The 13809-nt window shown below is 43.3% G+C and overlaps 1 protein-coding gene across 2 annotated transcripts in view; it reads right to left on the bottom strand.

The window, feature by feature from the left end:
* Positions 1–13809, bottom strand: part of Slc9a9 (solute carrier family 9 (sodium/hydrogen exchanger), member 9) — a 560897-nt gene that overhangs the window by 534839 nt on the left and 12249 nt on the right. For both annotated transcript variants that reach the window (XR_003947936.1, NM_177909.5), the window contains exon 2: positions 10358–10560. Coding sequence is in view for 1 of the 2 variants with exons in the window: in NM_177909.5 (NP_808577.3) it covers positions 10358–10560 (203 nt within the window). In the remaining variant the exon portion in view is untranslated. The remainder of the gene's footprint in view (positions 1–10357; positions 10561–13809) is intronic.

Raw genomic sequence — 13809 nt, 5'->3', positions numbered from 1 at the left:
GAGTCAAGAAAGCATGACCACGTGGGCTGGCCAGTTGGAGTTGAGAGCAGCTCAGATGAAACATACTAAGTAATAGTTTGGGGTTAAATTGGATAATCAAAGGTGGTAGCAGCTCCTGACTGGGACTAAGTATTTTCCACAACAGTTTGGTCCTTTAGGGGTGGGGCTGCATGGTTGAGGTGAGGCTGGCCATGAGTCCCTGCTCATTGCAGAATCACAGCTTCCAAAGGAGACAAACCAAATCCTCAGCCTGTTTCCCCTCTCACATCCTTCTACTCTCAGCCATCAGAAGTGCAATCCCGAGGCACTGATGCCCTGATCACCAAACGTTGCCTCTGCTTGGGCCTCTGCTTCTCTGGGAGCTCAATAACAACAGGCAGAAAGGAAGGCAAGATTAACCTGACTTGTGGTATCAAGCTCGGCCTGAGGCAGAACTGCATCCATCAGGGCCTAGTGGGCCTTGTGATAAGAAATGACCTGAGAGGCACCAGGATGGAGCTCAGGGGCAGAACACTTGCTTAGCATGAATGAGCCTCTGGGTGCTATCCCAATACCAATAGTAGTAATAATAATCAGAATCATAATAATTTTCCCAGAAAAGAAAATTATATGCAAGGAGCAGTAGAGTGTCCCTTCTGTCCCAGCTTAAGACGAGCCAGCTGCCTGACCAGCGTCCTTCAGTTCGGCCGGCTCTGTGTCTGCTACCCCAGCTGCTGAGGAGCTCGCAGGTGGCCTGTGGAGGACAGTGGTGAGTGCCATGGGACAGAGCTTTATGTAAGTGCTCCCTGGGGACCGGCCATGGTGACAGTGCAGCTCTGTCAGTTTTGTGCTTTTGAAGGAGCAAACCAAAAGCAGAGTTGGTGGGTGAAAGATCCATTTTCAACTTCATCTACGGGGGCTCAGCCTGTAATGGGTAGCCTCCTTCCTCCCCTGCTCCTTCAGGGTCTACCCTATTCTCCACCTTCTCATCAACCTCTCTGCCTCCCATTTACCTGTCAGAATGTTCAGAGGAGAGACTTGTCCAATCCTTTGAGTAGCAAAACCCCTTTCGGAGCTTGTGTGTTTTACCCCGAGGATAAACCTATGTCACACTTTCATTACAAAAATAGTCAGCAGTTAAGACAGCACACTGTGGCAGCGACAGATAACCACTCAGACAGAAACTGACAGATACCTTCCTGCACCATCTATTCATGGGCCAAGATCTACAGAGTATCCACCATGTGACAGACACTGGGAGCATGGTGTGACAGAAAGCAAGATCTACAGAGTATCCACCGTGTGACAGACACTGGGAGCATGGTGTGACAGAAAGCAAGATCTACAGAGTATCCACCATGTGACAGCCACTGGGAGCATGGAGTGACAGAAAGCAAGATCTACAGAGTATCCACCGTGTGACAGACACTGGGAGCATGGTGTGACAGAAAGCAGACCTAGGCCCTGACTTCCTGGAGGCTTTGCAAGTTTGGAGATGAGGGACATTAACCAAAGCATCACAGATTAAAACTTATAAGACTACTAAATATAAGGGGAGAATGAACAGTGGGCCTGAGACTGTGTGCTTGTGACACAAAAGAACTTGATTTTGTATTCCCCAAAGGTTTATCTGCTCCTAAGAACATCCCATACCAGGCCAAGATCCCCCGACTCTGTCTCCACACCATACCATAGATTTCAAAAGAACTTCTGAAAAAGTTGCTCTGGTTTTCATATGTCACCCATGTCAGCCAGAGTTTTGAGTTAGAAATTTAATTCCCAATACAACTGCATGGCTAGGTGGGGCCTTTAAGAGACCTTGGACCATGAGGGCTTGGCCTGAAGAATGGATTGGCTTTGTTCTCAGGAGTGGATTACTATAGAGCGTTGCACTGGTTGTTTTCTATATCTATGTTACAATAGCCTCCTAAGAGAAGAGGCTTCCACTGTGGCTGCTAAGAGGTTTCACCCCATCATGGAGTGGAAGGCATGGATGGGATGTAGCAGAGTGTGTGCACATGAAGATGCAGTTAAAAAGCAGTCTAGGATTGGACCATTTCCACACGCCAGGCCCTGCCTTCATAAAGTCTCCTCAGCCTTCAGGATAGACAGGAGTTAGGGACTATATACTCCAAAGGTGACCCTCTGAGGGACCGTTCTAGATTCAAACCCTAACAAGTGTGTTCCAGGAAGATGGATGAGTTGTGGTCCCTTATCCCTTCCTCCTGCTTCTACCTCTTGATGGCTTTCATGCTGACACTGTAGGAGGAGCTCACACTAGGTGGGTGCCTTGAGCTTTGGTTTCCAACCTTCAGAACGATGAGTTAAGTTTACCTCCATTTATGTTATCGTATATGGTTATCTGCTTATGTTCCATTGCCAAGGCCTGGAATGGACCAAGACAGAACTGGTTAAGGTAACAACAGTTCTCATAAAATAAGTGGCATTGCTGATCCTTAAAGTGAGGTGTCCCATGCTCTACAGAGTAGTAGAAAGGAGAAGAGATTTCATATTTTGCTTTCGGCTAATCCTTGAAATTTTTTACTTTTATATATGTGTTATAATGTATGGCATTGTTTGCATGGAATTTGTAAACAAATAGGATTGAAGTAGGTGCATGGGGCATTTTACTGAGTTTGTGTTTACTGCTATGGCTTGGGTATGGTCACATTGTGAGAGAAGGTTGCTCCCCAGGGTCACTTCCACAGAATGTGGATCCTGTGGAAAGTGGAACAGTGGATTCTAGGTTCTGGGGTGCTGCTCATGCAACCCCCTCAAGTTCTTTAGAAATGTCTGTTACGGGAAGAGGAAAGCCTGGTCAAATGAATGCCCACCACCCCTCTGCTCCTGTTTGAGATGTGACCATCTTTTCCTGAACGTTGTGCCACTGTGAAGTGATACCATCTGCTGCCCTCACCTCAGACCAACCCAGTGGGACTGCTTCTTTATTACAATTTACAAGTTATAAATTTTGTAAGTAAACTTCCTTCTTTATAACAAGTGTTCTCTTAACTAAGGGTTAAATGAAAGCCCCTTAGTGTCCAGGCAGCCTCAGGGTCCTCTCTGCAAGCTTGAGCTGCACTGGGGTCCTCTTATGCCAAGACTGGTCAAGATAGAGAGACAGGAATCACCGCAGCTTGTTTCTGTAGAATGTGAAGGATGGATAAAACCTACTACACCGTGAGTAGCCTGCCAAAGCGTCTCCAAGCCCTTATGGCGATTAATCACCCTGGGGCTCTCCCTCCCAGCGTGTCTAGAAAAGCTTTACAGGAGGAGATCGTCCCCCCAGCCTTCCTGTATCCTTCCCAAGAGTGCCCCACTGTTAACTGCACATATTTATCTCCTGACTTTGCCTGATCAAACTGTTCCTATTGCCAGAAGAGCTCTGGCCCTGGCCTCTGTGCAAGAATGTCACACGGTAAAAGCCTGGAAGGCTCAAAGATAGATAAACATGTAAGAATCAAAAGGGAAATATGGACAGTGAGAAAAGCAGACTTAATTAACTGATTCCCTTAAAGGGAAGAGCCCAATTAAAGGCATATAGTTAGCTGTGTCTGTAAGTCTTGTTTGCTTGTTTGTTTTTAACATTCTTACAAGTCTTAGTCACATAGTAGCTCTGTGACCTACTGGGAGGGGATCAGATTCCCTTTTTTTGAAACAATAGCACATTTTTTACTCAGCAGTATACAGAACCCCAAACCACTTCCCTTAAGCAACTGACAGTGTCACTTTTCAAACAGGAAGTGGAGACTTAGCAGAATTTTCACGGAGGAGCTTCCTTTGTCGGTTCACTGCAGTCATCTGATTTATGGGGGGTAGAAGTGATAAATTTAACAGTGCTGACAACTTTTGAAATGGGACTCGATCCACCCGACATCCCAGTTCAATGCACTACCCGCCCTTGCAGCTCAGCAGTGTAAATATATAACGTGCTAGAACACACATGAACATATTCATGATGAGATGTGTTAAAACTGTGAGTTTTCCCTATAATCCAACTCCTTCTCCATTTTTCCCATCCCCTTTCCTATGAACTCACAGGGGAATACCAAGTAGCTCCTCCCCTCCTTCCGACCCCCACCTGTCCTTCCTCTCCACCTGCCCCTGGGTTTCCACCCAAGTGCTGTCTCTGCTTTTGCTTTATTTCCTGCCTGCTGCAGCCAAACTAAGCCTTTGCCTTTGTTAACATCCCCCTTCTCTGCTGACTAGCGTGAACAGGCCAACCTGGTGTTCAGTGGCTCCCATAGTCGAATCTGCCCTCAGTTTTCTGGTCTTCCATACATCCAAAAAATAGAAGATGCTTCGTTTCCTGGGATATTTATTGCTTTTCTCACTTGTATACCATGCCCCTCCCTCTGACTGGGATGTCTTCCCACCCTCACCCCATCCTCTCCCACAGTTGCATCTAGAGTCCATCAGGATGCTTCCTTGTAAGCCTCCCTGACAGCCCTGCCACCACAGGACAGCAGCACTTCTGAGTGCCTGGGGGTCTATACAAACCTTTGGCACCTGCACTTTAGCATTACGGTGTTATTCTGGTACTATTTTCCTCCGGCTTACTAGTAAGTACCCTCCTAGAAATTATGTCTATTTCAGAAGTGTAATTGTGGAGACTCAGTCCATTGAAGACAGAGAATAAATGAAAGAAACATTAGCAATAGACAAGGGTTGTTGCTGGTTGCTTGGGTCAGATCTGGGGCTTTCACATGATGGGCAAGCTCTTCATCACCAAACTACGTCCCCACCCCTGATGTTTAGGTTGTTTGTTTGTTGTTTTTACTGGTTGTTTATTTGTTTTTACTTTTCAAATTTCCATTTCCTCTTCAAAAGAAAAAATTTAAACTTCCTATTTATATGAAAGTGAAGAATGTTTGTTTAGTCCTAAATATCTGGAACAAATTCACATTTGTGAAGCCATAATATAATATAATATAATATAATATAATATAATATAATATAACATAACATAATAATATTGGCCCCAAAGGTTAAAATTAAAGATACTTTGGATCCACAGAAGAACTTTAGCAAATGGTGTTGAGAATCAAACATTACAGTGCAGGACAGGACAGCAGCAGCCAGCTGCTTTGAGTGCGCCTTTCTCATGGCATAGGTAGCACTGGTTTCACTTGGCAGATAACTCTTTTCTATCCTACATTTTTACCTGTGTTGAGCATGAAGAGAACGGGCTTAGCATATGGTACTTCCTGAAGTCTACCTTCAGAAGAAGCACACAGTATACTGCTGCTGCTCTAAATGCCATAGTTCTCTATTTTCCAGCTTTATCCTTTCCTATTGGAAGGAGTTCATGAAGGGACAGAGCTGTGCTCTGTTTCCAAGTACCACCAAGGTCTAACCACCCCAGAAATGCACCTGCTTTTTGAAAACCTTCTAAGAGGTGGTGGCACTACATGGGAATTCCTTCCAGACTCCCCAAATCCTTGGCATTCCATCTAGGCTTCAACTCAATTCTTCTACGAGTAAAACTGACTATCAAGTCCTAATGTGTACAAACCAAGGCTGAATACTCACTCAGCACACGCCAAGAAGGAAGGCGATCCAGAGGAGCTCTGTGATGGCTTCAGTGCCCGACTCTGTGGGACTTCTCCTGAACTCTTCCCAGAACCTCCCACCTCCTGCTGCCTGAGAAGCTAAAATTCGTTGGGCCTCAGCCCCTTGTTTATGAGCCCTTTGGAGAGCCTGGCCAGTGTGTGGTATTAGTGGTCAGGACTCAGGATCAAGGGCTAAGTCCTGATGTAGCTTCTTCCCACCAGCACCAGAGTCTGGCCCATTGTATAATATCTGTGGGTACAAATTATTTTTATATCTTCATATGCACAACACAAGGGGTTCTGAAGGAAAGGCCAACCAGAGACTGCCCTACCTGGGGATCCATCCTATATGCAGACCCCAAACCCAGACGCTATTGCTGATGCCAAGAAGTGCATGCTGACAGAAGTCTGGTATAGCTGTCCCCTGAGAAGCTCTGCCAGAGCCTGACCAATACAGATGAGGATGCTCACAGCCAACCATCAGACTGAGTACGGAGTCCCCAATGGAGGAGTTAGGGGAAGGAATGAAGGAGCTGAAGGGGTTTGCAACCCCATAGGAAGAAAAACAATATCAACCAACCAGATCCTCTAAAACTCCCAGGGACTAAACCACCAATCAAAAAATACACATGGGGAGACCCATGGCTCCAGCCACATATGTAGCAGAGGATTGCCTTATCTGGCATCAATGGAAAAAAAAGTCCTTGGTCCTGTGAAGGCTCAATGCCCCAGTGTAGGGGAATATTAGGGTGGTGAGGCAGGAATGGGTGGGTGGGTGGGTGGGGGAGCCCCCTCATAGAAGCAGGGAGAGGGGGATGGGATAGGGGATTTGTGAAGGGCAAACTGCGAAGGTGGGATAACATTTCAAATATAAATAAATAAAATAACCAATAAAAACAGTTTTAAAACATTTAGTATCCAAGAAACCACAACTCTATCAAATCCAGGATGATAACTTTCAAACATTGCAATTTTTCTTCAGATATGTACATATTGGTAAATATTTGGATTTATTCAATTATTCATTTCTTTACTTGATCACTAGGTATTTATTTAGCATGAGCACCATGGCAGGCTTTAAGGATACACTGGGCAATAGAGGCATGGTCTCTATCATTGCTGTGACTGCAAAGCTTGCTAACTTTGGGTATTATATCTCTCCCAAGGGATGTTGAATGTATCAATAAAACAGCCTCATGGTTTACTAACCCTGACACGTACTAAGCATCCAGATGTTTCAGTACCGGTGTAGCACTGTTGTTGGAGGAAGTAAGCATGGCAGAGATGTTGGCAGTGTGGCCCTGCCTTGTCAATAGCAGTGAGAGCACTGGGAACAGTGGAAGCAGTATTAGCTGGTGCTTTCGGTATAAAAATCTCATTTAAAATAAAACAATCCTACAGACATGTCTCAGTCTCTCCACTTAAAAGTAAGAGTTGACCTCATAGAGGTGAGGATAGAACAGGCCCTACCAAAAACTTCGGAGAGTAGAGGGATAGAAAGCAACAGGGGGAGGTTGATCAGTGAGAGCTACTTAGTTTCTCTTCCTGTCACTATGATAGAATATGCTAATGAGAGTAGCTTAAAGGTGATGTATTCTGGCTACAGTTCAAAGTGACAGTCCATCACAGTGGGGAGGTCATGGCAGCAGGAACAACTGGTTACATTGTGTCCACAGTCAAGAAACAGACAGCATGGATGCTCAGTTGCCTTTTTCTCCTTTTGTATGGTCTGGGACCCAAGACCAGGAAGAATAGATCTTCCCTCCTCAATTAATGTCATCAACCCCTCAGAGTCATACCCAAGGATGAAATCATCCCTCAGGGTGTGCATAAAGCAGTGGTTATATGCAGGTTATATGTGACCCCTTAATACAGTTCCTCATGTTATGGCAACCCCCACCCACCAGTCCTAAAATCACTTTGATCAGCATTTCATGCTGCTACTTCAGAATTGCAATTCTGCTGCTGTTAGAATCATGGTATAAATATTTTTTGAGATAGAAGTTTGCCAATGAGGTTGGAACCCACAAGTTGAGAACTACTGGCCTAGAGGCTCATATCCTAGGTGATTCCAAATTCTGTGAAGCTGACAATGAACACTGATCACCACAGGTAAGACAGGATTAAGAATTTCTTGGGGTGGGGGGTTTGGGGGGGCGGTGACTCAGTGGTTAAGAGCATTACTGGTCTTTTGGAAGACCTGAGTTTGGTTCTTAGCACCCATGTCAGGTGGCTCACAGCCGTAACTCCAGCTTTAGGGGCATCTAGCTCCTGTGACCTTTAACTTTCAAGGGCACTTATGCTCACATACACAAACATATCCCCATCTGCATCCCTATCCACATAGTTAGGTTTTTTAAAAGAATGTCTGTTGTGCTTTGGCTCCTTCTATGGGATAGTTACAGATAGCAGTAACATACCTACTGCACAGTTTAATCAGCTAGAAACAGGGTTGTGGTTATTTCTGTCATGAAGATATAGAAAATGTTTGAGATGATGGGAATATTTAGCATTATTTAAGTGTATTATGCAATGTACATGTATATGAAAACATCACATGGTACCCCACTGATAGTGCAATTTTCTGTTTTTATGTAGCATTTAAAAAACAAACTGTAATGATCTAAGGGGATTTATCTGCAGTTAAGGGCAGCTGTTGCTCCTCTATGGAAGCTTACAACTATCAGTAACTCCAGTTCCAGAGAATATTACCCCCCCCCCTTCTGATCTCTGCAACACTAGGCATTCATGTAGTGCACATACATATATGAAAGCAAAACTCAGAAAATAAAATAGATATGCCTCTAGAATATTTTTTTAAAAAGAAAACTGGGGACTATAGCAATTTAAGTAGACCTAGGAGAAATGACAAAGCATGTGACCCATGTAACTTCTGTATAAGCCTTCTATGAATGGATCCTTTTATGGGGGTCTCTTTTCATCTAACAAAGTAACCGATCGATATAAACATATGCATGCAGTAGAGAACCCAAATGGAAGCGAAGCCAACAGCTCTACATTTCTACATACCCAATAGGGTCTGCTCATATTGTCACATGAGCAACAAACATAAAGTAAGTTATACTCCCAATTATTTAAGAGCAAGCTCCCGTCCCCTTAAAGTCATCTCTTAAAGTAAGGACTCTGGCAGATGTCCTGTTCTCCACCAGCAGAGAGGAGAATATTTGCCCTGGGCACAGAGTCACCGACTACAAACCCTAGGCTCTAGAAATGCCAAATACTGACCCTGACTCAAGGGTTCATGACTAAGAAGTTTATGTAGAAGATGTTTGAGCTATGCAATATTTAAAACCACCTTAATCTGACCACTGGAAAAAATATTTTCATCTGTTGCTCCAAGTTTTCAACAGCAAACACTTGGTTGTGGCTGCTGATAAAGAAATTACTATATCAGAGCACACTACCAAAATTCCTGGGCAGGTATTTACAGGCAGTCATTGTTAGAGAACAAAATTGCTATGGCAACAGAAATAATTCTGGCATCCTTGGAGAATCAAGCTGTCTAGAGTACTGCTGTGTAGAAATACAGACAAAATTGGGTGGGAACAGGAGAGAAGTAATTTATATCCCGGAAATGCCAAGTGTAAAACTGCCCAGGTGTGCTGCTATATGCTAGTGAGCCTACTAGTCCTCGGGAGGCTAGGGTGGATTGTGAGTTCAAGGTATCCTAGGCTACATAGAGAAATCTTGGAACATTAGGGTGCAGGGGGAGACCTTGGCTCAAAATAAGTAAGCAAATAAAACTGAAATGTGTTTTAAAATTAATATACTGTATTGTTAACACAGTATGTAAAATTATTTTTGATAAATAATTTTCTATTTATCCCCATGGATAAAGAGAATCACATGACTGAGATCATTTGAAACATAAGACCTGGAAGTTGCTCCATTTATTACAGAAGGGTATTATTTAGCTTCCTTGCTGTGTGCACAAAGCTATTCTCCTAGCTAAGTGCGATCTGGCTTAATATTATAACTTGACTTTGCTGAGCCCTAAGAAGTCCTTTCACATAATTAATCTAGAAATATACTAGCAGAAGACAATGAAGAAAAAAGACTGTAAATCAGTCATATTGAAAAAGAGAAATAGAAAACCAAATCCATCCCCTACCTCTTTTTAACCTCTGAAAACTGGGAAAAACATGCTCATCTCTTAAAGAGGGGTGTGTGTGTGTGTGTGTGTGTGTGTGTGTGTGTATGTGACTGGGAATTGGGCCCAGAGCTTCACACACCCCAGACAAGTGTTCTATCACTGAACTACATCCAAGTCTGAAGTTAGTTTTTAAAATATGAATCATTTGCAAAATTTAACTTAAATTCCTTAGCCAAGCCACCATGGTGAAGATCTCTCGGGTGAACTGTAGGTTATTGTGTTTATAAACAGCCAGAAGGCAGTGCCTTTTATTGGCATCCAGAACCCATCCTAGAGCATGGGAAAGCTCTCCTTCCTCTGTTTCCTCCTTGGCTTAAGGAGATTTGAATCAAATAACCAACAGGTAGCAGGTACAGCAACACTAAAGGCACCCATATGCACACTGGGGTACATCTCAAGAAAGGAAAAATGATGAAAGATTTTTATCTTTAATACAACGCAAATACAGCCCTGGCTTGCTGGAAAATTATATTAAAATCTTTGCCCAAATGTTATGAAAAATATTGACAGCTGGGTTTATATAGTCAACTAAGTGCCCCAGTGTGACAATGTGAAAGCAACTGGTGTTTAGGCGTATACCTATGTAAAGAGGCTTCTAAATGATGCCATTGCTCAGGGAAGATGAAGCTGCCTGGGCTGACAGGGCCCTTACCTTCTCCAGTATGGCGTTGCCTTGGTGGGGGCTGATATTGTGCTGGTTGATCTCTCTCTGGTACTTATACTCATAAACTTGGTCGGTGATGTTGACTAGTAGAGTTGATGGGCTGAAGAACAAGTTCCCACAGTTGTAGACAGTTCCACTATCAATATCAGTCGGCGCTGTGGCATATCGCAAAATTAGTCCCATTATGAGGCCTAAAATAAAGAACACATGATTGTACTGGAAGAAAGCATCCTACGTCTCCCATAGTTGACTGAAGCACACGTTTGACTTGGAACCTATAGAAGTGACATGAGAAAACACAGGGCCATTTCTTGGTTTGAGAGTTGTTTACTCACAGATACTTACTCATTGGGATGTGTCGTTGGAATAAGTCACGGACATTACTGACTAAATACTTGGAACATATTTTAATGTTTTTTTTTCCTTCTCCCTTATCCACCTCCCCTTTCTATTCAAAGTATTCAAGAGAACCTTTGTTCTGTGGCCAACATAGAATAGACTGCTATCCAGGAGAGGGCTCTGCAGGGACGCCCCTTCACACTGACAGAATTCATTTATATTTCAGACCCAAGGAGAAAGGTGGCTTTGCTCTCTTCCTGAGGGTATGACACAGCAATAGCTTCTCTGATTTTCATGGCCAGTATTGGGGACCAACCAGAAGGGAATTTGGTCCAAGGGTGCAGGTTCAAGGTAAAGATGAACTTTAGCTCCCTAGTAATGTCAAGAAGTCACTGGATCAAGCAGCTTCCTCTCCAGCTACCAAATTCTATACTTGTTGCCAGGCACCCAGGTACATTTTCTTAACACAATTACCAGTTAAAGTTTTACTTGCCTGTAGTTGTATGTATTTTCCTGACACAGAGTCCCTTTGTATAAGGGATCAATATTTGACTTCTAAGTTTCTAAAGTCTACTAGGACAATCATGGGTGTAAGAGCACTATAAACCTTTTTAATATGAATTTATTAATGACAGAGAAGAAAAGAGCTTTATTTAGAGACCCGAAACAGCCCTTGATTCAAAACGTGGGTTCACATATGTGTTTTGGGAGAAATAATCCGATTTTACTCTTTGAACCTCTATTTTCGGAGGTTTTACCCCTTGCTTGTGGATTTTATAATCTAGGAACATTTCTCTTCTTTTCTTTTTGTCTATGTTGTTTAATTTTTTAGTTTTTGAAACAGAGTCACATGAAGTCCAGGCTGGCCTCAGCCTCACTATGTAGCCCACGGGTGGCCTAGAATTCCTGACCCTCCTGCCTCTGTCTCTTAAGTGCTGAGATTACAGGGTGAACCACCTTACCCAGCATTTCATTTTTTTGTGTGAGATATTTTGCATTAAATATTTTATTCCACATATCTATAGATCTAAGAATGTGTACATATACATATACATATACATAGTTTCAGGACTGGATGAGCTTGAGTTTAAGTTGAAGATCCATGTTCAGAGAACTCTAACCCAGTAGGCATGTGCAAGGGTGTCTGGGAAGCACACGGTTAGAGAGACAAGCTCTCTATGGTGTGAAGCTGGAGGGAAAGCTGAAGGCTCACAGCAGTCCTTATCTTGATGAGCGCTGAGATAATGAGCAGGATCTGGGCTGCACATCTGGGTAGCAGTGGGAATCACAGTCAGTGGATAGTGTATCTGGATCTAAGCTCTCTCTATTCTACACCATTGGTAGGAGGTGGCTGCTCAGCCGGACTATCTCTCTGCTGCCTTGTCACTGGCCAGACCACTTCAATAGCATGTAAGCAAAAGTGAAGTGTTTCACTTTGAGGTTGGGGGTAGAAAATAATCTAGTGAATTCTCTTTCTTCTTTCTCTCCTTTATGGGCTGAATGGGAAGAAATTAAAGGCCCCAAAGATAGACTGGTCAGACAGAGCCTGGGTCCCTAGAAACCAGGAGTAGGGGGACATCTGGCAGTCAGGAGCACCTGTATTGGGCTGCTATATGTGACAACTTCTGTTGCAAATATGTTGATATTTCTGTGGTCACAATCTTTAGTAAAAGCCTCCTTAGGACAATGTATCAATACAAAGGAACTTAGGAGATCTAATAGTGGTATAGAAAGAATATATGAAGTAGAGGAGAGGAAGAGGGAAAGAATGGAGGGTAGAAATGAAGGAGAGAGAGTGGGGAGAGGGAGGGAAGAAAAAGGGGAGAGAAAGAGGGAGGTGGATGGAAGGACAGCTCTGAAGTGCTAAGAAACTTGGGATCTTTCAGTTCAGTGGTGATGAGAACGAATGAAAGCTTGTAGACGAGAAGGTAAAATCATGAGATTTTTTTTGTGTAAGAACTATCACTTGTAGAGAACTGATTAGACTGAGAAATAGGGGAAAATCGAATTAGCAAATTTCTTTGAGAATTTTCTTTGAAATCTCACACATGCTTCAGTTTAATCTACTCTTCCACAATAAGTAAAAAATTGCACTCAATCTTCATGAACAAGAAGAGACACTTAGGTGTTATGTTTTATACATAAAGGTATCCCAAACAAGTCCACATTGAAAGTTTGTCCTCAGCTACTGGGTTCAATCATTGAGGCATGATTAGATCAAAGTCACTGGGGGAGGGGAGCATTCCCTAAAACTATGCCAGTGTCCCAGCTCCTTCCTGGTTCTCTGTTTCTGCTTCAATGTAAGCAGCTCTAGGAAGTAGGCCTATACAGCCATGATCTTTAGCACCTCAAACCACAGAGAGGAGACCAAGCAGCCATAGGCTGAAGTCTCTAAAACCCAAATCAATCCTTTGTGTATTCTCAGCTATGTCAGCACAGTCATAAAAGGCCGGATGTATGGGCACACTGATCTTTGTTGAGTATATGACCTGCCACAGAACAGTGGCATAGTGCTGAGTGCTTATAATGAAACCACCCAGGATAGTACAGATGGTAGCTCACTCACACCTCATGCTCTGAGGCACAGAAGGACATCACTCTGTCCACTCATTTCCTAAAACTGATCAACTGGTGCTGTGAACTACGGTACTATTATTGTTTTCTTTACTCTAGTGGGACACAAAATTAAAAGAAGCACAAGACAGACCCTGCAGGGATCTAAATGGATAGAACCTAAATTAATGTCATTCCCAACTCCCAGTAGGTTAGCTACTTAGATTTGAAAAATGCTGTCAAAGAGGCAAGAAGAAACGAACAAGAAGTGTCTGCCCATAGCCAATTCTTAAGTATGGAAAGCCAAGTTCTTGCCTTAACAGCAAATGCATGTTCCTTGGTGTGGTTAAGGTCACATAAGGTCTCAAAAACTGAGGGGTCCTGCCTGGTCCTGTACCAGCTTGGGTCTCAGACTTGAATAAGAAACACTGTGAATGGAGGATACATTTGCAGACAGAAAAAAACAAAACAACAACAACAACAACAAACCAGATACATTAGCTATGAATACACAGCTCTGAGAAGAGGGCAGTTGGCATGGCCATAGC

Source organism: Mus musculus, chromosome 9 (assembly GCF_000001635.26).
Source record: "Mus musculus strain C57BL/6J chromosome 9, GRCm38.p6 C57BL/6J".
In the NCBI taxonomy this organism is placed as follows: domain Eukaryota; kingdom Metazoa; phylum Chordata; class Mammalia; order Rodentia; family Muridae; genus Mus; species Mus musculus.
The sequence above is the reverse complement of the archived record's forward strand: the minus strand, read 5'-3'. Positions and strand labels throughout refer to the sequence as shown.